General features: G+C 35.1%; 1 protein-coding gene across 1 annotated transcript; it reads right to left on the bottom strand.

The window, feature by feature from the left end:
- Positions 1 to 545: 545 nt before the first annotated feature.
- rnf122 (ring finger protein 122) lies at positions 546 to 26,597 on the bottom strand. The gene is made up of 6 exons (XM_024276140.2): positions 26,189 to 26,597; positions 17,678 to 17,834; positions 6,211 to 6,256; positions 4,621 to 4,662; positions 4,458 to 4,540; positions 546 to 1,943 (listed from the first exon to the last, which is right to left on the bottom strand). The coding sequence occupies exons 1-6, from the start codon at positions 26,211 to 26,213 to the stop codon at positions 1,829 to 1,831; spliced, it is 468 nt and encodes a 155-aa protein (XP_024131908.1). The 5' UTR covers positions 26,214 to 26,597; the 3' UTR covers positions 546 to 1,828.
- Positions 26,598 to 27,261: the final 664 nt, after the last annotated feature.

Below are 27,261 nucleotides of genomic sequence, written 5' to 3'. Positions count from 1 at the left end.
CATCCTATGGGAAATTGCATTATACGTTAGCATCAAACTAGCTTTATGCATTAGATTGATCAATTTATGATCGATTATTGAGCTATTAAGCATAGAACGATTAATTAGAGGATTTAAGAGATTATTTGGATGATTATAATTTGAAAATAACATTTTGTTAATTCTCAGATTATTTAAAGCTTGAAGGTTGTGTCCTGCACTAAAACAAAAAGATGCAATACTTAAAATTAAAGCTTAAATTATTCTATCAGTGACAAAAAAAAACAAAACATTTTTTTCCTTACCTGGGATAAGTCAAATGGACAGATTATCAGTGCAATAAATATATACATTTTTTGTTTCTTTTTCACTTAAATAAACAAAAAAATTAAACATAAATCCATAAATTTTGATTAAAAAAGGCTGACAGCTGGATGCAAAAAGCAAATACTTATATTACATTATTTTGGTAAAATAATGATTTCTTGATTTCAATGGAAACTGTCTCACAGGTTAGAGTCCTTTCACCTGACGGTGGCGCCACAAACACGCAGTCAAAAATCAAGTGAGATGCTGAGCAAACAGACAACTTTATTACCATTTCAAGTTATGTACATCTGTTGGCTTACAAAACGTGGAATGTGGTCAGTAACACTTCTCTCTCTCGTTGTGCAGAAAATGCGACAAAATTTACCTTTTTCGTGGCTCATGAACATGTTTTTTTTGTACAGTGTTCCGTCTGTCTTCACAATGTGCTCTGTGAGTTTTGTGCTCAATTTAGGCAGTGTTTTGCTTTGAGAAAAATCCACCCTAAGACTGAGGAAAGGAAAAGGGAATCACATGCAATAATGCCACAAAAATGCTGCTCCGCTTCCAAAAACGAAGCCTTCAAGGCCTGCAGAGGGCTGCACGGGGGCTGTCTTTATCTCCCAGCTGCTTCACTCCGCTGAATTGAAAACAGATGATCTGCTGCTCTGTGGTCTACCAATAAAAAATGACAAAATTGGTTGGTTTTTTCCTTTCTTTTTTTGCTATTTCAAAGTGCAACATTTAGAAAAAACAACAAACAAACAAATAAATTATGTTTCGATTAAGACAATAGCATGTTTGGGCAAAAATAGATAACATGAATTCACATAAAATGAGAAGAAATTAGTTGGTTTGACTCAATAAAGACGTTTGCTACATAAGGAAAGAGGTCTAGCTACGGAAATAAGACATGATAAAAATGTCAAAAATCTACATTTGTTTTAAAAATGTTTTAGGTCAAACCTGTTCACACTGCAGTGTTACTTACTCTGCTTTCTACATTTACTTTACAAAGTCTGAAAAACAATCTTGTGCCTCTCACAGGAACTCGGAGCAAAGGAGGCTAAATGTGTCCCAATCCCCTCATCTGAAGGGTTTGTCTGCTGGTGCTTCAGCTGATATGGGCATCATTTCATGCCTGTGCCAACCGTGACATGCACGACCCACGGCGCCTCTCGCCGACGGCTTTCATCCGTCTCATTGAAAAATCGGCCTCTCCCCCCGGCGGTGCTGTTAACCTCACTGACGGTAGCAGCAGAGGGGGGAAATAACGGGGGAACTTGAAAGAAGAGTGGTGGAGTAACGAGTGGGCGGCTGAAGATAATCTCTCAGACATTTGAAGGTGTTGTGTTGCGTTCACAGAGGTTGTTGCTAGGCAACTGCATCTCTTAAGAGTCTTTCTCCGGGTGGTAACTAGGTTACCCCAAATTGTGATCATAATGTTGGTGCTTTTTAACGGCAAAGAGGTGTTCCCTTCTCCTGTCGGTCACACCGGTGGGTGTGGCCGACCGCTGGTCTTCCGCCCACGCCGGCTCAAGGATCACACCAGTTCATCTAGTAGAGTCCCTATGCTGTGATGCTGCTCTGGAGGCCCAGCTATTGGTTTGTTGCACATGGGGCAGACGCAGCGCACCTCCAACCATTTGACCAGGCACCTGCAAGGAAGACAAAGACATGAACCCACTGAAATATAATTTTTTAATTACATTTTTAAAAGTTGTGTGAGTTTTCCGCTGATAAATTTATCCAGATTCATCCAAAGGACGCTGAAATTGTGATCTATGAAGGAGTTTTAAAATTAAACCACAAAAACTGGATCTTAAGCAAGTAAATAGACACTTGTTTGACAAAAGGCTGTCTTGTTTTCTGTCTTGTAAGTCAAATAATCCTATCAAGAAAGTTTTGGATGTCTTGTTGGCTAAAAATGTTTTCTTAAAATACGAATTACCATTTTTCTTAACCTAACGGTGGATTTCTCCCAAGAGGACCTGGATGCAGACAAGATGGCGCCCAGACATCATTAGCCAGAACCAGAAGTTTTACAAATATAAACACTTTTGTAAATATCTTTTTTTGAAGTAGTTAAACAATTACCCTTTCTTTTTTTGCCCCATTTTAAGCTCACCATTTATTCACATTAAAAACTTTTTTTAAAAAGTGCCACAATTCTGAAATCTTTCCGCTTCCTGCTAATGATGTCTGGGCGGCCAGGTTCTTTTGCTTATTTAAAGAAAAAGTTTTAAGAATTTTTGACTTTCCGGGGGGCATGTACTAGCATTCTTAATTTAAATTTCATCCCGGATTTATTTAATGAAAACTTCTTTAAGTGACAATTTCTTTATTGGATAAGATGCGTCCTCAAAAGTGTTTGTTAATTAACAGATATATCAAAAATTTAACGTGCTAAAATGGTCCAGCTGGGATACACTTCTGTATCATGATGTTTAATTTTTCCTGCTTGTTTTCCACAATAAAGTATAATATTTCAGGAGTTTCTAGATCTTGACGCAGAAATTCTAAGTGATGAGGAAGATTTATCTTAAGAAAATGAAGATTAAAATTGCACTTTTCAGTATTTTTTTTTACTCAAATTGTTAACCAGGAGTAGAAAAAAATGCAGTTTGAATTTTTTTTTTTAGAAATTCTACTGACCAGGCCACAAGCTCCCTGCTACGCTCCATTATGAAGCATCCACTTGTAGACAAATGGATCCATGTTCGTCTTTGTTTTCCTCATCTGAGCTGGCGTCTGGTTCTAAACTATACAGCTGGATAGCTTTAATATTGCTCGCCATATTTTTTGCACCGGTAATGTATGGTTGGGGGTGAGTAGGTCTGTAAATTAGCAGGATGGAGTGTAAACAGAGAGGTCTTAGTTTTGGGTGATGGGAACGGGGGTTGCTCCGCACCAGTAAAGAAACTATGTCCTAGAAAACAACACAGGTTTTTAAATTTAACCTAAAAATGAAATAATCATAATTAAAAGATCACATGGAATGCTTTAAAAAGAGATCAAAGGATGATCAGAGTGAAACTTTAAATAAAGTGATGAATAATCTTTAAAGTTCCTCTCAAACTATATATTTTTTCTATTGTAAAATTGTTCCCACTGATCTGACATATTTTCTGCAGAGCAGAAGGAGCTCATTAGAAATTTGATTTTTGGTTTCAGAAGTTAGATTAGCTAATTTCCCAGCATTCCTTTGTTGACACTATTCCGCTAGCTTGCAGCACCCCATAAGCTAACATTAGCGTAGCATAATTTTAAAAAGCAACGAGCAATATCGGAGCCATCCAGCTGTACAATTTTGGTACAGATGGCAGCTCAGAATTGTAGCAGAGTAGGGAGACTTTAGCCCGCCGATGGCAGTTGTTGCGTCACAAACCCGAGCTTTTTCAAGCCGCAGGTTTTCCTCTACTCTTGTTCCTACACAATTTGAATGAAGAAATACTCAGAAACTAAATTTTAATTCAATATTATTTCATACATCATTAGAAAAATGCTACAAGAACGTGATAAAAGCAGGATTTTCATTGGAATGGGTCTTTAAAACCCTTTCAGAGCTGGTTTTCTGTAGTTCCAGAAAAGTACTTCTTTAATTCCTGTTACTAAATTGAGTCCATAGAAGGGGAGCTGGTATAAAAAACAGAGTGAGGCTCTGAGGAGTGTGGTAAGGACTGCAGAGAGGATTACTGGGCTTACACAGCCCTCTATTGAGGATCTGGCTCACAGATAAATAATCACGAGGGTGACCACTTTTCTTGACCCAGTCAGATTCAGGAACTGGTCTGCATCTCTGTCAAGCTTTAAGAAATTCTCATCCAGAACCCCCGAAATGTAGCTTCTTTTGAAACCAACTTGGAGCAGTCTACCTCTGCAAACATTTGATTCAGTGCATTATTATTTAAAACTCAATTTAAAGGCATAAATTAAAGCGTGACTAACAATCAAGGTGTTTGATTTTATAAAAATTGTAGATTTTTCCAGCACTGATGGGAGATTGGCTCCGCCTCCTCCCCTCTGAAACGGAACAGGCAGCCAGAGGATGTGACCGAATGATGAAGTTCATCCAACTTTGTGATCTCCTAAATCCTCAGCTCCTCATTTTAAAAAGCCTCGGCAGCTGTGAAGTGGGCAACAAACACTGAGGAAGACTTTTCAGTACTCACTTCCTGTGAAAAGCATGTTGGCATGGTAACACTCCCAGCTCGTCTTTCACTTTAAAGTCCTCCAGACAGACGGCGCACGTTTGCTGTGCGGATGACAGACGGCGCAGAGTCAGAAGTGACATATGCATGGTATGAAACTCTCAGAGTTTAAAATCAAACTTACCCCATGAAGACTTAACTTTTTGGGGTCTCCTTTTAAAATGACCTGCAAGAAAAACAGTGATTAAAAAATGACTTAAATAATAGCAAATAAAAGGTACTTTGTTTAAAATATAAATGATAAAAAATGACACAAAAATCTACAAAACATTTAAAATTCATAATAAAAAACTAGAAAATATTAGAATGAGTAATAGTTTATTTTAATAAAAATTTGATGGAGTGATATTCACTTTACTTATTAAAACGTCTTTGACAAAAAATATGTAGAATTCTTGACAAACAAACATTGTTTTATTCCTATTTACCTTTTTTAGGTTTTAAGATGCATCAAATGTTAAATAATTGAAGTAAATAGTGGTTAGCTCTGCTTTACTTTTAGCTGAAATTCCTTTTGAACATTTTTACAACTTTAAATGTTGCTCCTTTAAAAGGTTTTTGCTGTGGAAATGTTCAATATCATTTTTTTTAGTGTAACCTCAAATCTTTTTTTCCACATATCTTCATATTATTTTACTTAATAATACCAAAATGAGCCTGAAACTGGAAAAAAAAAACTCGATTTCAAGCAGATTTTTTGGTTACACTTTAGATGAGGATCTGCAAAACACTGTTAATACATTTGTTAAGCTTGTATGCAGTTTATTATTATGGCCTTTGTAGACAATGGTCTCACTTTAGATGATAGTGAATCTTACTTAATATGTTAAACCTTATTTGGCTTATTGCTTTAATAAATGTCTTATAAACATCCTTTAAACACATTAATAATGTTTGTTAATGTGTTAATAAAGCTTGTTAAGGAATCTTATTATAAAGTGTTACTATATAAACTCTTGTTATGCTTCATTTAAACCTAAGATTCAAAGCTAATAACTTTTAAAAACTTTTATGTTGATATTTGAGTGAAAGCTGTACTATTGGTGGCGTAAATGTGATTAGTAAACGCAACTGTGAATTCAGAGACTTTTAAGGATTAAAGTGAAGGAAACAACACTTTAAAACCTGCATGTTCCCTTAAGCACAGAAATTTTTTTTATGTTTTCTTTAGTTTTTATTTTGAAAGGGTTTAAACCAGTCCTATGTTTTGTCTCATTTTAAAATTAAATGTATGCAATCACATGACAGCTTTCTCAATGCTTTGGTCTATCTCAAATGAAAGAAGTTTCAGAGAATAAAACAGTGTTTCTGGATTTAAAACTTTTTTTTGTTATGAACCTTTTTTAATTAACAAGGAGATTCCAATTAGGACTAAAATCTATTTTGGACAATTCACAAATGTATGCAAAATATGATTCTGCAACTTTAGTGAAGACATACTTTCACAGGCGTGTCATCGATCTGCTCCCACGAAATCTAATTATTAAAAGTTTAATGTTGTTATTTTATTTTTGGGACCATTTACCTCTTAAAATGTTGCTGCATATCAGATTTTTTTAAACATCCCTTAATGCAATGAGCTTTAAAAAGAGCAATGAAAAGAAAAAAGTCCCATTTCTACATCTGAAGAATCTGTTGAATAAAATCGGTATCATTTTGTCCTCACCCCAAACCCATGTTCAGTCATACTTTCAAACATTCGGTCCAGTCTCACCTCTCTGTACCCAAAGCGTTCACTTTGAGCCTGGTGTCGTAGTTTGCTGTTAAAGAGAAGAGAAACAAACATATTAACACATTTAGCATTAGCATACAGCAAAATATTTTCACATATTTTACATTTGGAGTTTTACTAACAGTGAGGAAAAGCAGCTTTAGAAAAAAAAACATGTTTCCAGTGTTAAAACTTTATTCTATGTGCATTACAGTCAGCAGAGATATAAAGTTTAAATTATGCAACTGAACAAAAATGTCAGATTTACTCTATTTATTTATTTGTTTATTTCTTATCTGTGAAATATATAAATATTTTACTCAACTATCGTTTTCAACATACTGTTCACAAAACGTACACAGAAAGATAGAAAGATCTTCTTTATAGTCTTTGGGACAGTGATATTTAAAAAGTGCTTTTTAGTCCACGCAACATTTAATAAGATTTATGGCAAAAATAATAATAAAAAATACATAAAAATACACATAAAGTGCAAAGGTTATTAAAAAAACATACTTTTACGCACATTGATAGAGGTTAAAAAAGTAATTATAAAAAAACAATAATTAAAAATAAACATTAAATAATTATAAATATTAAAAAATATATTTATTAAAATTATTAATATAAAATAGTTATAAAATGTAAAACAAATATTCATATTACACAAATAATTATAATAATCCATCATTATAAATACAAATATATAAATATGACAAAAACACATTATATTAAATATAATTATAAATATAAAAGAAAACATTACATGACAATAGTACAGTAAAATATATGTTTTTGCACTGATACAGTGACAACTTTTAATCTCATTGTACATGTACACAATGACAATAAAGGTTTTTCTATATCTTTTGTGTAAAATCAGATGTTTGAAATAACTTTTTAGATCCAGAATTAACTGTAAGCATCGAGAAACGATACAGAAGCTCTACAGGGCGTTACAAGTTGCTTTTTCCAGATGCTCTTGAAATATGTTGCAGATCAAAATCTAAAATCCAAGGATAAAATAACAATTACATGAATCAGACAAAACAGGAAATCCCCAGGGTTTATTCTGTTTTCAGTGAATTAACTTAAATTACATATCAGGTTTTTGTAACTTTTGTGTCTGTAGATAACTTCTTCAAACAGACTTGTATTGAATCACCAGCTGAAGTTAGACTAAGATTTAAATTTGTGCAGTTGGATTGTGTGATTCTTTGCGACAACATTTGCATAACTGAGGGGTTTTTCCAGGTTAATAACTGTCATCTGAACAAGTACAGACAATAAGATGCTTGTCTTCAAGTGCACACACACACACACACACTCACACACAGTGTTTACATTCAAATACAGACGCACACTTTGCTGCACACAAACACAGCTAATGAGCATGTTGGGTCTTTTGAATCCCCGCACCACCCCACAAAAGCCAACAATGGAAAGGAGATCTTTATCAGTTGGCGAGCTGCGACTATTCAGGCGGTTATTTTTGGCTTTCTGTTTTCACACAACTAAACTTAGACTTAAACGTCTGCCACTGTCTATGAATTAATCCTGAAGCTACCAACACACAGCAACAGCTAAAGTGACACGGGATGATGACTCCCTACGAGGTCGAGACAATCTTCAGAGGGAAAACGAGGAATGTTACCGTCAGGATTTAGCCGTTTATCTCTGTTTTTGTCATGGAGTTGATTGTTTACAGGAGTTGTTGCAAACAGCGCTTCAGTGAACAATGTGAGGATGCACGGTTTGCATGTGTTGAGCTGGAAAACGAGGTGAAATGTTTAGAGGGTGGAGAATGCGGCAAAGAATTCAGCGTTTGACTTCATGTATTAAGCAAGGAACAATCTAAAAGAACCAAACATTCTCTTTAAACTTTGCAGATTTTTGTGAATTCTTCATTTTTACTTTTACTGGTTCAGTTTTGTAATAGTCTGGAAGTATATTGTATTAATATTAAGCACAAAAAATGCTTTAATTTTTTAAAAAAAGTATTTAGCTTTATCTGTAAAATGTTGTACAATAAAACCTAAATAAAAAAAAAGTTATTTTATTTTCATAGAACTTCATATAGAATCACAAATTTAAGAGGAACTTGAAGACCAACTCCAATAAAAATCATGTTTTTGATGTTCTTGTGACATTTGTCACATATATAAAGAAAATTAAGCTCCAAATTGTATTTCTGTGTATTTATTTACTCAAATTGTTGTGAATCAGGAACAGACAAAAAATCAGTGTGAAAAAGAGCATAATTGTGATGTTAAAAACAAGCTAGGTGGGCTCCCTGTTATGCCCTGCAACAGAGAGGGGAAGTGGGGCCGGCGTTGCTCTATACCAACGGTCCTTCTCACAACTCAGAGGCAAATTTCTAATGAACTACTGCAGCTCTGCAGAAACTATGTCTTAGAAAAACAGCACAAAGTTTTCTGATTTTGGCTAAAATGGACAAATGAAAATACCACTGGAAACTATTTTAAAATAGACCAAAAGTTGCTCGGATGCATGGAAAAAAATCAATTAATTCAATTAAATTCAATGTTATTTATAAAGCCCAAAATCACAAAGAAAATAGCCTCATTGGGCTTCAAAATATGAACAATAGTTAAAAACTAAGACTAATTAAAACTGGTTATCCCTGCCCTTAGACCCTCCCTCCCGGTAAGGAAAAACTCCTAAAAAAACCTTTTTACCATCCTGATAGTTGGTAAAGTTTCCTCAAAAAAAGAATCACAAACCAGCTTCTGCAAACTCAATTCTTTAGAAAAGTCAAAAATTCACTGAATCGAACACAAAAAGGTCATCTCTGATAATCTCCAGTGATTGCACAGTTAGTATTTAAATCTAAAGTAAATCAGGATAAAAAATGATAAATTATAGAATTAATTGGTTAGTCATTTAAAGCAAAGGTCACTAACTTTTGTGTTATTTCTACAAGGACACACAATTACTATTGTATACCTTCACAAGCATTTCATTTTAAAATTGTCATTAAAGGTTTAAATCAAATTTTGAAGGTTTTTTTTTAATTTACAACTATAAATTTTAATTTCATGTGGTTTGAGTTCACAGACAAAAATTTTCTGCTTTGTTTGCTGTGAAAGTAGACTCACAAATGATGACATCTTGCTAAGATGCTCTGGAAAAAGTATCGTTTAAGTCAACCCTCATCCAGATATAGGGGGCGGAGCTTCGGGGGAGCAGCAAAAAGCTTATTGATATTGATTTTTGAGTCAATATTAGCCTAAATAATAATCAAACAGTCTTTCTCATTGTTATCTTCAAATTTTAAATAATTCATACATTATTAGAGTAATAATTTACAACTTCCAATAAGAAATGCAAAAGGTGGTCATGTGATCCAACAGCTTCATTTGAATATAAATTGTCAAGTTACAGGTATAGGATTATATTTCAGTTCTGTTTCAACCTACAAGTTTACAATTTGATTTATTTTCCGATTTGAAAAGATTCAATGAAATATCTATAATCCCTACAATTTCCCCTCCAATATAATTTTTTATATAAAATTGTGAAAACAGGAGCAACTTTTGATCAGAGTTACGTAAATTATGGTCTAAAAAAATTAATGGTTTAAATCAACTTTTCTATGAGATACAGTTGCTTAATGTTCATATTTTACCATTTATTGACACAAAAGGTGTATTTGTATTCAGATAAAGTCTTTTTCAACGTCATAATCTTTAAAAAAAAAAGTGAAATATTGTCTCTCTTACTGTCTTGGGATATATATCGATATGTATCGTGAAACGTGTATCATATAATTGAGAGACTCTTGCTTATTTACATCCCTAGTATATAATATAAGATATGATAATTGTGCAAACTGTGTTTTTATATTTAAAAAAAACTATACACCATTTTTTGCTATAAATGGTGAGGAAAAAAAGCAAAAGATGGAGCCACTTTGATGTTAAAAATCTGCTTCTGTCTGTGTCCACATGTTTCACATGAGTGAGATATTGATGTTACTTATTTGTCAAACCTGCTAAAGTTCCTGTTTTTCACTTCATGAGTGAATCGTCGTCTTCTTCTCTGCTGTGAACTCTGCACTCCTCAGACCTGACCCCACTTTAAAGCTTTTAATTGTGGATCACTGATAGACCTGTCAGTCCCAATAAATGCGTTTGCTTTTTCAAAATGATTCTAACATCACTTTAATAGTGACTAAACCTTTCCACCTTAAGGTTTTAATCTATATGAAACGAACAGCTGACTGGGTTTATACGTTCACATGTGGCAGGGAGTGACCTCAAACATGCCCTTTCTGCTGAAGTATTTCTGATTTAAGTGTCACTGCAGCTCTGAGGTTTAAGGTAGGAATCCTGCAGCTGTTTCGGAGCATTCACAGGACACGAGGAACGCTGCATTGTAGCAGGAGTCAGTCTTCCTGTTTTTAAAAGCTGCTGTTGTTGTTTGGATCCTCTGGAGAATTTGCAGGTTTCTGTGAGAATGAGTGACTTGATAAAAGTACACAGTGGAGCCAAAATAAGATTTATGTCTCTGTTTCCCAAACAGAATGACATCATTCCAGTAATTTTTGGATCACAAAACGGGTTTGCTTCTCAAAAACAAATATTTTTTGGATAGATTATAGATTATAGGATATTGGGCTAGAGAAGAAAATCCAGCAATGATCTATGGTGGCCCTGAAGTACAAATCAAACCAGCCAATCATTCAACGCAAAAACATATTAAAGATCACAACGGCAATTAACCTTTTCATGCAATACTTGATACTAGCAAATATATGATAATATACCATAAAATACTAAGCTAAGAGAAGATGCTCAGTTCAGAAATAACAGTTCATAGATTTGATGGGAAACTAGATCCGATGATGATAGATGCTGAGTTTTCAATCAGAGACATTGTCTTTAACCATGTTTTAGATATAGAGATAGAGGAGGTACCATTACAACATGATACCATAATTCAAATTATTTGAAGATATAATAACAAATTACATGTAATTACATTGATGTTTGGTGGAGAGATAAATATATCATCATAGAATTTAAAGAAAAAACTTTATTTTCTAAAACAACATTTCTTAAAAAATCCGAACTGATTTAATCATAATTCATGCATGAAAGGGTAAAAAAAGCCAAAAGCCAAATAAATAATGTAAAAAATAGCATTACATTTTAGAAATAAAAAAAAAAATCAGAATCCAAAACAGAATTCCCCAAAAATGAAACACATTCAGCATTAGTTCTATAATAAAAACCTTTTTCCATTCATTTTTTTGTTTACTTTCCTTTTGATTTCTGGGGGAAAATGCATTTTGGTTTTTAAATTGTTTTTCCTGAAATATAATGTTGTTGTTTTTATTTTTGTTTTGCTTTTTAATGTGATTTCGAATATTAGCGTTGAGTGATTTGTTGATGTGATTTGAACTTCAGAGCCACCGTACTAACCTGACCTGGAAGACCTGAATCTTCACAGACTCAGAATACAGATCCAAAATAATGCTATAGTCATCAATTTTTAAAAATGTATTTAATTTGAGATATATTGATATAGAAAGTTCAAATTGTAACTCATTACACCAAAAAACAACCCTTAAAGTTGTCGTAGAGCTAACAATACTTAAAAAAAGAATAAAATCAAACTTACTAATTAATATCTTGAAATGTCTTTGTATTTTTTGTTTTTATTGTTTGTATCCCTGTTTTTTTTAACTGCTTGAAATCTATCAATTAATTGTGTGGTCCTTTAAAGGAGCTAAAACTTGGTGTTAAAAAGTGAAAGTATATAAAGAATATATGTGTAAATCTGAAATAATTTTTAGCTTGTAAGTAAAAACAACATATAAATAGGTAATAGAATATAAATTGTATCTTTGGAAGGGACAACAAATAAACTACAGGCAGATTATATGTCAATGAAAGCATAAATTCTCAATATTAGACTATAGTAGTTTGCAATTGCTGCAATCACAGAAATATTTCTATTTTTGAGTTTTTTGTGAATAAAACATCTCTAGTGGAAGACGACGTCCTGACATGTTTTTTTTTCTACAACTGACATCCCAACAGGTAAAACGACCATTGTCTTGTTCCCACTGTGAATTTTTAGCTACTCTGCATTCATTTACTAACAACAGTCACTCAAAAACGAGAGAAAAAAGTCCTGCTGGTGTCAGTTTGTGTCCAGAAAAGAACACAGAGTTCACAAAGACTGAAAAAAATCTTTGTCAACTGACTACAAAATTATTATGTAGTAATACATGGCTCATATTCCTGTACTCATCAGTAATTTTATTTTAAAAAATGAGCACCTTTCCAATTTGTTTTATTCCCTAACACGACCTTATTTTAGAAAGCTAATTAGAAAATGGTTTATTTAAATGAGATTTGGGGATTTTAAGGGGGATTAAATTAAAATCTGGGCTTCCAGCTCCTTCAGGAACCCCATATTGTATCTTTTTTCATATTCAAATTATCAAACTATCTACTACAGATAATGAAAACACATTTTTTTAACCAAGATAAATTGAAATGACACTATTTCCCTCCATTCTTCCTCTAATCAGTAAGACATTTCTTGTCTATATCATAAAAAAATAATATTTTTTCCTAAAATTAGAACATTTTACTGCCTAAAAGTTTCCCTAAAATTAATCAAAAAGTAAAAGAAAAGTTTTATTATCTGTTTGTATCGATTTAGGAGAACATAAATGAGCGGAATTGTCTTTTAACGAGATAAAAATACCACAATTTTAAAGATAGAATCATGTTTAGAGTCTCTGAATGATGCTGTTTTGGGGATTTTCTTGAATCTAATTCATGAACAATATTAGCACGGAAACAGATTTTTTTTTTTTTTTTTTTTTTAGATCTTATCACAAAGTTTGGAGCGAGCCGTACTCCCCCACACACAGCCGGAGCGAGACAAAGGGAAACCTGCCTCCAGCAGGGATTCATCACTCACTGTTCCGTCTAATGAAACACCCGCTCTATAAATGAATTCACAACCACACTCCCACCCCAAGACCACATTCAGCTTGTTAATGGAGCCAAAGGAAGTGAGTCAGGTTGTGATTCAGAGGAAAGCTCTCGGATAGAAGCAGGAGGGCTGTGATCCGTCCCTGAAAAACGCTTGTCACCTCCACATCTTTTACTTGCTGTTAAATACTGAGGTTTTAACTCTTTGCTCGCGTTATTAAATAAAATATGACAAATTAACACCCATTAATTTCTCAAAAGGCTTCATAGGTAATAAAGTTTGCAACTTGAGAAAGGTAGCAAGCCTCAATATGTTGATAGGAGGTCATTTTGGAAAGACAACAGGCTCTTTCAAACAAGATTAAAGTTTGCTTCTTTCAGCGCCGAGCTTATGAGATCGTCTTTGAGCCGCACGGGAGGAATGCTCCTTCATCAGAACAAGTATGTGCTCGCAATTCATACAATGCAAACTATTTGATACTCGCAGAGATTTAAAATTGTGCTTTTAGAGATTAGGTATATTACACCAGGTTTTAAGTTGTTTAAGTTTTCTTTTTTCTACATTTATCTACACTTTTCTCAAAGTAAATTGATAATTTTTGTTTCATTAAAGACCCACTCCAATAAAAATCAGGTGTTTTTCTTAACATGTTCTGGTAGCATTTTTCTTATTAAAACTGTGTGTCTGAGTACTTTTTTTTAAATTGTGTTGGATCAGGAGCAGACAAAACCCTATAGTTTGTGACGACTGTAATAAGCGGGCCAAAGTCTTCTTTCTCCACTACAAGCATTCACTTGTAGAGAAACAGATCCATGAACGTCTTCTATTTCCTCGTTTGAGTCGCCATCAATCAAAACTGCACAGCTGGAAAGCTCTGATTATTGCTCGCTATTTTTTTGCTACGCTAATATTAGCTTGGGCTTGTGAGGTGCTGCAAGCTAGCGGGAGAGAGAGTAAACAAAGGCATGATGGGAAATTAGCCAAGGCTAACTTCTGCACCAGTCCAACAACTCCTGCGAATTTCTAAAGAGCTCCTGCCGCACTACTAAAAAATCTTTGAGATTTTAGATTTTTGCTAAAAACTGCATAATCATGATTTAAAAAGCACTGGGAATGATTCTACTATAAAAAATATATATATAGTTGAAATGAGACTTTAAGAACTAGGCTCTAGAAACCAGGAAATAGTTCTTAAAATTAGTCAAAATCCTTTTTTTCTATACTCTCGACATTAAATAAAATTTAATAGTCAAATAAACTCAAATTTCATGTTACGTTTTGGGCAAATTTAAAAGAGGTTATTTTAAAGTTCAATAAAAGTTGTACTTGCATTCATTGATATTATTTTTATTTTTAAAAAATTGACGATTAATATTTAAAGAACAAGTCCTAGTTTTAGATTTTATGAGGATTTAATTTTAGATGTTTTCAGATCTCATTTTATTCACATTTTGTTTTATAATGATTATTTTCCATTTTTTACACAAGTTTTTTGTTACTCCAATCAAAATAAACTACAATTAGGTACATAAAAACTTACAAACAATACAAATAATTTGACAGGAACTTACAAAAAAATACATATTACTGGGCTGTATGACAAGTAATTCGACTTATTTAGCTTATTATTCATTTTTTTAATAGTTATAAGGAACTCCCGGTTTTTAGATTTTAATATCTAAGATTTCCTAGTCAGTAAATAGAATATATAATAATAATTTACAACGTGGACAGATAATTTTACTAGTGGTTTCCTTGTTAAGATTAGTGTTATTTTTCTATTTTGGGTTACCTCTTTTGGCAGTGTACTGAGGCAGGTTTAATTTAATCTAAAATATTAAATGAACTGTTTTTCTTTTTATATTTAAATACAGCTTATAATATATTTATATCTTGAAGGAGGAGGAAAGATGTAGACAATCCTGAAATTAAGTTATGCTACACTAACTTTTTTTGACAAAAGAGATTTAGAGCATTTTGATAAAAAGCTAAACTAAATAATTTCAGCAACAAAAAGAAGCGTATTTCTTAAAATCTGTTTAAATAACATGCCAATTAATAATACTTCTTAATTAAATTGAAAAGATTGTACCACATAATGAAATTCTGGGTAATGTGCCAAATATAGATGCTGATTCATGTGAAGCGAGCACGAACCCACTAACACTCCTCCTCCTCCTCCTCCAGGTGCTGATGTTTCCTGGAGGAGGTTTTTTTTTTCTAACGCAGGCTTTTGTGTAAGATGGTCTCGCTGTGCACTATTCAGGCTGGGTTTATTCTGAGCTCACTGCTGTCCACACGCATTGTGGGGAGCAGCTTCCTGTTGCCTCACATCCTGTCCTGCAGACACATGCTCCCTCAGCTCATCAGGGAGTTCATAGTCTGCTAGAGGAGGTCGCCGTGTTCCTCCTCTTTTGTCAGCCTCCTTCTGTCTGCCGCCTGTCAACATGTTAACTGTCTCTATGATAATGGACCACACTGAAAGAGATTTTTCCCTCAGTGAGATGTCAAATTAAGTGTTTACGCTGATTATCTTTTGTAAAAATAATTAGTGTTTTTTGAAAATTAATTTAATGTAAACACATTTTTAAATAGATAAATACATTTTAAAAAAGGCTGCTGAAATTTTTTATTTAAGTGGGATTTTAATTTGCATTTATTATGTAATGATATGTTTTACTGTCATTTAGGTTTGTTTCAATAGAATTTTATTTTCAATATAAATTAACAACAGATTTTTTTAAGATGAGCTAATTTAATGGTCAAAAACATCAAGAGGTTTTGCAAACTTATTTGCTTAAAGTTTTTATTTTTTATTTTCAGTCTTTAACTTTTAATTAGACTGATCTTTAGTCCAATCCTTTTTTAAATCTATTTTAAAATCGCTCCCAGCGTTTCTTTTAATTATGATTATGCTGTTTAAAAAAAAAAATTAAAAATTAAAAACCTGTGTTGTTTTTGAGGACATAAGTTCTGCAGAGCGGCAGGAGTCATTTGAAAATCATCTCTGAATTGTGGGCGGGACAGTTGGCTAACTGTTGGCTGACTTTTGCTAACAGCATTTTTACATCTGTTCTTGATTCACAATGAGGTAAATACAGTAAAACTGCAGTTTAAATCTTAATTTTCTTTATATAAGATCGTATATAAGATGAAATAACATCATGAGGTAAATGCCACAAGAACGTGTTGAAAACACAATTTTCTTTGCCTTTAAAATCGTTTGACATTTAGGTCATAAGTAGGTTCCTCATTTAACTGAATATTTTTTTAATTTGTTTGAATCACTTTTTATTCAATTAAAAGTGAAAATAAAGATTCAATAATTTTAATCACTTTGAAGGCAAAGAGTGATCTATAAAGCACAGGGATGTTACAACATCTGTGAATAACAGTTTAGAAGGAAGAAATATGCTAATCAAATTAGAGAACATATTCCTATCAGATATAAAATTGTATCAAGCAAAATATAATTCAGATATCTTTATTTTTCCCAAACTTGGACAACAGAAATCAAACCATGCACATTTGCATCCTTTCAGTGTACAGACCTTTTCCAAAAAACGACAATATTAAATGTATTCATTTCTGTAATTCTATTTTTTTTTAATAAAATGTCGTAGAATTTAGATTCAGGAACCATTTTAAACTGATTTCAAGTATCATTTGTTTATTTTTATATAAATTGGGTTCTTATGTAACTCAGGAAACAATGTTGGGTTCATAAAGAAAATTTTTCAGTTTGAACTGCTAAGAAAGAGTCAAAAAAGCAATTTAAGGACTCGAATCTGTGTTTGCAATCAATACTTTACACCAATAAGTCAGGTGGAAAATGTGCTTTCTTTGGGAAAGTTAAGGAAAAAAACTGCTTATTTAGGAATTTGCAGATGTACCATAAATTATATTAAAAATGTTGCTGATCTCTAGCTTTGCATGTGAAGATCATCTACCATGCATCATCACACGTTATGTCAAAACATCACACTTTTGCACAAAGTGATTGCATTGCATGAAAAAATGCCTAGAAATTGCATTAATGTTGTTTAAAGTTATTGCAAAAAAACAGTTTTTGGAGCATAACTCAACAGATACTTAAAGAACTGTTTCTGTATCTGAGTGTGCATTCACACGCTTTTACCTAATTTAATTCAATTTGAATTTATTGTCGATTTTTTACAACTTGTTATAAAAAATACAAATGTGTTAGACACCAGCTGAAAAGTTCTGCATGTGATATTTTCACAGTATTTTAAAAACATGTGAAAGTATGTGTCTTAGAGGGAGTGTTCAGAGTAGATTTCATTCTACAGTGAGGTGGGCAGCTTATCAAACTGTTTTTGAAAGTTAGAACTGCTGAAAATCTCATTTTACCGCTGCATTGTTGCAGATCTATTTGTTAAAGTTCTGATAAAGCTCCTAAATAAATGCAATAAACTACTAGCAGCTACAATTATTTTAAATTGTGATTTTAGGCAGAGCAGTAAACCCTCACCTGATGAAATAGCAGCAGAAGATCAGGCTCAGGATGAAGACAAAGATGCCTGTTCCAAATATGACCATGTAGATGTTGAGCGGCAGGTCCTGGAAGGTGATGGGCGGCATGGTGCACGACTTGTTGGAGTAAACCAGTCCCAAACCACAGAAGCACCCTGGAGAAGGGGAGACACAAGAAGTAAAAGGAGAGCCTCTTTCAAATTGTTGTCATTGTAAAATGTAGGAGGGAGTTTAATGAATTGTTACTTTATTTTTCAGAGTTGTGTTCATCCTAATAACAGCAAAAGTGATCCAAACTCTCCCCAAGTCTTCTTCAGTAATGCTCAGAAATGGACGGGTTGACTACAAGGACTAGCTTCCTTTATTTAGGCATTTGATGAAAGTGAAGTCGTTTTTACCAAAACACAAATCTGAGTGGATAATGCCTTAATTACAACTGGATTATTGTAATCCTCTTTATTTTAAAGTATGTCAGTCATCCCTATAGCGTCTCCAACTGACAATGTCCAAAACAAAACTGCTCGTGTTCCAGTTAGAGCTCCAAAGCGGGACCACGACACCCTAATCTCCTGGGAATTTTAGGGTGTATTCACACTGGTCACATTTGATCCACTTAAAATAAACCAGAGTTTATTTCCCCTGATAATCTGGAACAAATTTTCCATCTGAATACACCCAAGTGGACCCTGGTCCAGGATACTGATGATACTGATGTTTAAAATTGGTCAGTGAAACATAAAATTTGAGTTACTGAACAAGGAAGTGTACAACTTCCATTATTCTTTCACTGGTTGCTTTGCTCCGCCCTCGTAACTCCTGGCCAATGACTGAAGAGATCTCTAGTCACATGATTTTGTTTATAAGCCAGATCCGGAACAGGAAAGTCAGCTAAGTGACAGTCTGAATACGCACCAAACGCAAGCTTCAGGACTCGATCTGGACCAAAGTAAGCGGACTAAATCCGAACCAATTGACTTTTCCATTCTGAATACACCCCCTCAAGCTCATTTTAGATTATTTTGCCTGGTTTGGGTATGTTTTCTTTTGATATTGCATAATCAGAGGTGCTATTTTGAACTATGTCAGCTGTTTTATATTACATTAGTTTATTTTTTTATTGTTTTAACCTTTTAGTTGTTGTTTTTTTTGCCTTTTTTCACTGTTAAGGGGCCATATAATAAACGAAGGGCCCTTAAAAAAAATAAACTTATGCTGGACTTTTTTAACTTAAATTGGAATCAGAGAAAGGTCTCAGCCCTGTGGACATCCTGTATCATTCTAGCATCTAAAATATTTCACGTTAGTCCTAAAATACTCCAGATCTGATGCCCCAACATCAGCATCATGGGTATCTTAGAGACATAACTACTATCACACCTGACTATACAGCTAAAGTCTTTCAGATTTGATACATTTATGCACAAAAACATGCTTTCAGCTTTTTGACCTCCTGATGAACAGATCCTCCCTCCCTGTGAACCTCAGTTTGTGAGCATGAAAGTCTCTGCCTAAAAAACATGATTTGGCAGCACAGGAGGGTGTTCTGTCATCTTCAGAAATGCTCTGATGAATCTGCAATTCCTGAGTGTATCCATGAGAGCAAAGCAACTGTGGACTACTTTGTTACACCATGTGGAGCAAACTATCTCGTCTCTGATGCAAGGAGGAAAAAAAGACACGTTCAAAAGTGTTTTTATCCTGGGAGAAGTAGAGGAGATGGAGAGCTACAGATATGTGAGAATAATGCAACATAGAGAGATTGAGCAAAAAAAAAAGGTGGAGAACACAGAACCGTATCCCTAAAAACACCAGAGCTCCAGTGTTTATGTTCTTTGATTTACTGTACTTTTTAAATTGTTAACATGATCAATGTTATTCCAGTAGATTCTGAAGGAGGAAAGCGGCGTGCGCCGGTGCAGACTTCTAGTGGAGTATCCATTTGGAATAATGAAATAGAAATAGAAAGTGCTGATCGCAATGAGAATAAATTAATTATCTGATACTGATCAAGAGACAACATCCGATATCGATCGAGTCATTAACCACATGATCGGCCAAATTTTCAATCACGCGATTGGATCAGGACATCCCTAACTTGTACTTATGAAAAAAATGGAAACCATATTTTTTTGTAAAAGCAACCAAATCTAAATGTTTTTCTGCAAATCTTCTATGAAACGGATCCTTTTTGAAGAGCTCTGCAGAATGTTCCAGAATAAAACAGACGATACATGCACAGGGGGTGTGCATGTGTGTTTGTTCTACCATGAAATCAATCACCACTGTAGTGTTTCTGTCTGCAGCCAAGGTCAGACGCAGACAGACGGAAGAACAAATGCTGCATGGAGCTGGATAGGTAGCAGTAAAAAGAAAACAGTCTGCTGCCTTTCCGCTCCAGTTTTGATTTATCTGTTAAGCTCCAACACCAACAAGGACGTCCAGTAAAGTCTGAAACCTCCAGATTCGGATGTTACTTCGAGAGAGAAAAGCTTTCAGAAACTATCAAAAATTTGTCATCCATATTAACAATTCTGCTATATTTGCATCCTTGACTTCATCAATCAAATCACAGAATATCACGAACTTGTCGACCAAGTTATTTTAAAAATAAGCTTTTATTGCTTTTGGTTCATAAAATTGTAAAATAGTTTAATGTTAAGCCCTTTGAGTTATGTCAGTTGGAAAAGTGCCACAAAGTTTGATTTGAAATTACCATGTACCAAGATAAACAGAAAGAGAGCCCCGCTTGTGTTTTGAGTGGAAGTAATAGTAAGTCAGTGTCTGCGTGGGAGAAAGGGCCTTTGTGAGATCAGCATCACAAATTCAGAGAATTAGATGTGCTAATTCAAGACACGGTTTGCTGATAACCTCTTTTTTGTAGATTTTCATGGGAACAAACATTTTGGGACAACCTGTACTTGTTTTTACACTACAGCAGCACATCCTTTAATTAGCACACCTTCATCTCAATTCTTGGTACTAATTAGCAGACAAAGCAGCTGAATAGTTAAAGATCAATAGCTTTAAAATCCCCCAGAAACATGCAGTACACTGAAGCGGTTCCTCTGGAGCTTCTCCTCCAAACAATGTAATGTCTGCTCGTCTTTATGTTTGAGAGGTTGAACCAGGTTTACCTTGAGTTTTTATTTAAAACAAAAATTATGTTTTTACGGCATTTTTATCATGACCTTAATAAAAAAAATTAAGATTAAAACTGTTTCTGAGTATTTCTTCATTCAAATCATGATGGATCAGGAGAACATTTGCAGATTTTGATCAAATTTGTGACACAGCAACAACGAAAGTCCATTAACGTCTCAGTTTTTCTTCTTCGATCGGCTCCAATATTACTGTTTTTTGTTGCTCCTCCGCTAATGTTAGCTTGGGCTTGTGAGGGGCTGTAAGCTAGCAGGAGAAACTGAGAAGCAATGGAATAACGGGATATCAGCATAGGGTTACTTCCGCTTAACTTAGAGGTAAATTTAATAAAAATGTCTGCCGCTCTGCAGAAACTGTCTTCAAAAATGTTGTAATTTTGCAAAATAAATCGAATAATCATAATAAAAAGACCACTAGGAACAATTTTTAAAAAATAATATTATAGTTGGAGACTGAACAGAATATTTTGCATTTTTATTCTGATTTTTGTTCGGGTTTTTTGTTGGTTTAGATCAGGAGTGTCAAGCAGATGGTTGAATCCAGCCAAGCCATGGAGAGAAAAAAAATATAAAGGATATTGGGGGGAAAAAGCAAGTTTCTAGCCCATTTCTGTGGCGAATTATGGTTCTTAAAAAAAAAAAAAATCCAACTGAGAAAAAAACAAAACAAAGGTACAGATAATAAGTTGACCATAAGTTATTTGGCTATTATGCTCCTGGTCCGGCCCACTTGAGATCAGACGGGTTGAATGCGGCCCCTGAACCCACATTGAGTTTGACACCCCTGGTTTACAAATTTGATTTTGCTTCTGCAGTCTTTTGCTTTTGGATGAGTGGCTTTTACTTTCTGCTCTGTCGAGCTCTCCTGGTTTGTTCTGATCTCTCAGCTGATTACTCCCACGTGGTTTTATTGTCACACCTGCTACATGTTCAGTTGTTACCTCAATGAGTCTCTTAGTTTCTTATTATTTATGTTATTAGCACTCTCGAACCACATTTAGAGGTGCCTGGTTCAAATTGCAGCTTATGAGTTGAGTTTACATGTTCTCCCTGTGCATGTGCGGACTTTTTCCAGTCACTTCCTCCCACAGTCCAAAACATATGCTTCACATGTTCGCTGTGACATTAACTGTCCGTAGGTGTGAATGAGATTGTGTGGCCCTACAACAAACTTGAGACCTGTCCAGGATGTCCCCATCTTTGCTCTAGCAGCCCTGTAAGCCCAAAAAGAGAATTTGTGGGATATGAAAATAGACGGATGTATTTTATTCCTGCTCATGTTGGCTTTCAGGGTTTGGTTTTGCCCCTTTTTGTGCACCGATTTATGCTTTTTCTTTGTTAAAAGTGTTTTTATTTTATATTTCTGTTCTCTACTTTGACACTGTGGTTGCAGGACTAACAAAGTTAGGATTGGGTTGATGAAAAGACACTTAAGTTTATTAAATCAGAGCCTTTGAATGACGTAAAACCAGTGAGTGCTAGCATAGAGTAAGCATTTGCAATCTTCAAGCGCCTAAAGTGGTCACCTGGCTGGTTCTAACAGTTTCCTAGTTTCCTATTATTATTATTAATTTTTAAGTATATTTTAGTCTTATTTACTGTTTTAATCGAACTATGGTAACAAGGTACATTTGTCGGATCAATAAAGTTTTGTTCTATTCTATTCCATTCTTTCAGAGAAACAACAAAGTTCTTCAAAAGATCTTTAACAATGAAATAAATTAAATAGAAATAGGAAAAAAAACTTAAAACAGTGAGAAACATAACTTTGTTGAATCCACAAAAATCTATGTAGAACTTTGGCAGCCAGAGGATGAAATAATGTATAATAGCAAACCCTAAATGTTATTGTGACAAACCAACATAGGGATTTATTAGGACTCGTACGTGTTCTGTTTTCTTGTAAAGATCGACTTCAATTAATTCTGGTATTCCCTGTCACTCCAACAACTGAAGCAACAAACTAAAATTTCTACTTCTTCCGCCTCACGGAAGACGATGCTGAATGAGGAGATCAATAATTCTCAACGCCTCACTTCATTCTCTGTGGATGAGCAGAAATTGATATGTTCTAAGTCTGAAATGGTCCAACTGGTGCTAAACGGGAGAATTTTATCCTTTTTGGAAATGTGAAGATGAGTTAGCTAAACCAGCTAAAGTTACGTTCACAACAGCCGCAGCAAAGCTCGCTTAAGCAACCACTTCCAATGAAAAGTCTATTTAAACTTTAGTTTTTTATTCGTGCAAAACCAAGGGTCACATGACCATTTTTATTCACAGATATTGTTTTGCACATTTTTTATATTGAAACTGAATGTTAGCCTGTTTATATGGAGAGAAAATAGACTCACCCCAATCTGTGCATGTGTAATTCTTGATTTGTAACTCATACAATATATTTTGTGAATAAGAAAATTACAAAATTAAATATATATATATATATATATATATATATATATATTACAAATTTAAATCACTAAAAATTAAGCACGAATTGCACACATAAAAATATATTGTATGAGTTACAAATCAAGAATTACACACGCACAAATCCAAAGTTACGCACAAATAAGAATTATGCATGCACCAACTGGGATGAGTCTGTTTTCTCTCCATATTTTTAGCCAAGCATAAAGCCAAATAGCTAACAGCACTTTTAAAGTTCCTGACAAGTCATATTTTAGTACAGTATAGCATAAATAAATAAAAATAAATAGCTGAACATTCAATATTGTTTCCTCTTTTTTACATTTTTTGCCAAATTTGACCAAAAAGCCACACATTTTAAGGTGAAAAAAGACAGTTTCCGCTTATTCATCTGCTGCTGCAAACTAATATAAGCAAACAGAACTATTCTGAGAGCTACTGTAAACTTCCAAACTGTAGGAATTTGTCAGAATACTTCAAGTTAACAATATCAAATTGACATCTGTCTGATATTTTTCTAAAAGATATTTTACTTTAAAACTTGATTCTCTTGCCACAAAAGATCGAAGCAGATCATCAAAAAAAAGAATTTTTTTGTTTTGGTTTCCCAGAATATCTCTGAGGACATGACCTTAACCTCTGCAGTCACAGCTGGACGCAGGAGGATGTCAGCATACAAACAAATCGACGTCCTGACCTCTTCTTCTCCACAATCGTCGCCTGACTTAAACAAACTCCATCGGAAGACAAAGAGACACTCAGGAAGTGATGCTTTCTGCAACCATGTCGGTGCACAGCTGATGGCACAGATCACCTGCTGTAAGACTCACCCACCAAATCTGGGTCAGGTTGCTGCAACTGTCCGTACGGTTAGACAGACTTGTTTTTATTCCAGCACCTTTGCATGACTGAGAATCAGACAGTTATAAGTGATGAGTTTTGCTTTGGGGCGGGGCCTGGCATGACCGCTGACCTACATATTGGCTTTCTCATGAGACGCCCCCATTGCCAAAGGTAGCACATGCACGGCGGCGATAAAGCGGAACTTTTCAGATCTGTGTCAGATGGATTCTTGTGTTGTCAGAGGAGTCCCTCAGTGGTTTGAAGGAGCTGTGAAACACCTCGACTATGAATGTTTTCCCTGAGACGGGATGCCAGGTGGGGGGTTTTTGTCCTATATATGCCGATTTCACACAAAGCTGCTCCTGCTGCACTGAAGACAGAGCTTTTCCATCAAATATTCAGGAGTTCAGAGGAGAGGAAACGCTCAAGAAGGCTGCTGTAGTAAGAAAATAGGTTGAGCCCCAAAACTCGAAAACCGTGCAGAAGCAAGATCCACGCAGGACAGACGCCGCTTGATACTCGCTTCATTTTTCCAACACAAGCTAGCTGTGTGTGTCTTTTTGTGTCCGTATCCTATGAATAGAAGGGGAGTTGAGCTGCACAAAGGGGGTAATTGTTCTAGTCTGAACACCACCACAGAGGAGGCTGCTGCATTCAAACATGCAAAGTCAGAGGAAAAAAAAAAAAAGACCACCAATCCATCATCTTCACCAGGCCTCCCCGTCACGGCGAGGCACTGACACCATTTCAAAGCCATGAGGAGGCCGCACTTGTCTGGTGATGACAAAACTGCTGAAGGTTTTAGCCTTGAAACGGTAAATAGTGTAAAACAAGAGGTGAAAGTAATACACTAAGTCTGGGTAAACAAACACCACAAACGTTCCACGGTTAGCATAACGACAGCAGCTTTGTGGTTCGACAGGAGTTAAAACAAAGGAGCTCTGGACCAATCACAGAAAGACCAGACTTATTTTCAAAGTGAACTTTTAATTATGATTTTAGACTATTTTTATTTTTTCAAATGTGTGATTTTCTAGGACATAGTTTCTGCAGAGCGGCAGTAGTTCATTAGAAATTCACCTCTGAGTTTTGGGGTGGAGGAACCCTGCCTCCACTTCCCATCATCCCTTCATTACAGCCCCAACCTAACATTAGCTGTGCAACAAAAATGGCAATAAATATTAGCAAAATGAACAGTTTTGAGCAGCTCGGACGAGGAAAACATCCACGGATCTAGTCATCTACAAGCAGATGTATAAGAATAGAGAGGGGTAGCTGTTGTAGGTATGATCTTAATTTTTTCGTCTGCTCCTGATTCACAGCGATTTGAATTAAGAAGTATTCAGAAATGCATTTTTAAGCTTAGTTTTCTTGCAAAAAAACACTATTTTCATTGGAGTGGATCGTTAAAAGTTATATTTTCACATATTTTCAAACCTCCATCCATCGTGTTCAAGAAAAAAATTAAACAGCAGAATCTGAAACATTTAAGATATGCTTCATAGCTCTGTAATTAACAGTTATGGCATAATGACTGACTCATAAAGTGTCCTGCAGAATGTCAGAGCGTTTTTATGACAGCAGGAGGGCTGAGGACTTACATTGTGCAAGAATAATTTACTATTCTAGGAGCTTTTAAAAAAGGGAATGAAGGCGAAATAGGGAAGTTATTTAGACTCGTGATCTTAAAACTCCTGATTTTTTGTGTTCGTATCAAATCAGAATGAAATCCAAAATTAATTAAAGAAATATAATATTAATAAAATAATGTAAGGATGGACAGACAAATAGACATTATAAAGATAAATCAGCCTCAGATGGATGAACTGATTGGATGATAGCATCTATGTGTTTCAGTGGACTTGAATCAATTTAAGGGAAAGTTGTTGTGTTGTGAGTCATTCACACATTTGTGTAATTCAATTTAGTAAAATGTATTTGGAAGCTGCTTTTTTGGACTTGTTAGATGAATAAAACCAGAATCAGCCCTTCCGCTGCTGACTTCAGAGTCCAGGGCTGCATCCAGTGTATCTCGGTGGCCTTTTCTTTATTTTAACCGATGATAGAAAGCGAGTTCTCACCGTTACACCACTGAAACGGGTGCATCAATGCGCCAGAGGGAGTCCTCGCCGCCGGGATCCGTGTTTACCAACAAGCGCCGATGGCTGACCGCAAACGAGCGGAGGCAGAGCTCCGGAGCCGAGCGGGGTGAAGGAGACAAAAGCAGCCCGGAGGAGGCGGATGAACGCGTGGATGAAGGGCGTCCGCGTCTATCGGAAGTTGCGGCTCTGTTGTTTGGCGTTCCGTGCGCGCGGGATCGTCCGCGCGGCGGACTCGCGGATGCGGATTCCCTGGTTTCTTCGTCCTGCGTCTCCCACTTTATTAATAGATGACATGACACTGACCCACTAGAGGCGGCGGCGCTGGCATCAGTGGACGGCTGGAAAACTGGAGCACAGGGCTCGATTTCTCTTCCCCCGCCCCCGCAGACGCTACTGACACGCGCGCGGACCAATCCACGCGCTGCGTAACGGTGCGTGTTGTGACGCCCTCGCGGTCACGGGCGATTCACCAAACAAAGGACCCCGGGGCACAGACGAGGACCCCAACCACTGACTAATATGGGCAGACACCAATAAATACAGTAAATAAAGGATATACATTGATAATATAGGGTATTTATAATGACATTAAGCATATATGAATACTATAAATCATTTATAAAATATAATATAAAGTATATGTCATGACACAAATTATGGGAAAGTGATTTGCTTTGTTTGTTCTGTTTATTTTTCCTACTTTAACATTTAAATTTGTCTTTGCTTTTTGGACCATTATGGCATTTTTATTTTTAGCCTATTTTGGTGTTAAGCTAATGTTTCAGCTACATGCTAGCTGGCTAATTTAGGCTTTTTCAGTTATTTGAAGGGGCCCTACCATGAAAAAATCTGCTTTTTGAGGTTTTAAATGCCTTTTACTCTTTATTACTCACTATAAAGAACCTCAAAGCGGTATTTTATTCTGTTCATGCATTAAGTAATCCTCTAAAAACCTGCACTGTCTGCAGCAACCGCTCCCTCCATGAAGAGTCTGCTCTGACAGCTCCGTCCTAAGACTAACACAACACTCAATTTCTCCACTGAGCTAGTGG

Source organism: Oryzias melastigma, linkage group LG9, assembly GCF_002922805.2.
Source record: "Oryzias melastigma strain HK-1 linkage group LG9, ASM292280v2, whole genome shotgun sequence".
Lineage (NCBI taxonomy): Eukaryota > Metazoa > Chordata > Actinopteri > Beloniformes > Adrianichthyidae > Oryzias > Oryzias melastigma.
This window is presented reverse-complemented; position numbering and strand designations above follow the sequence as displayed.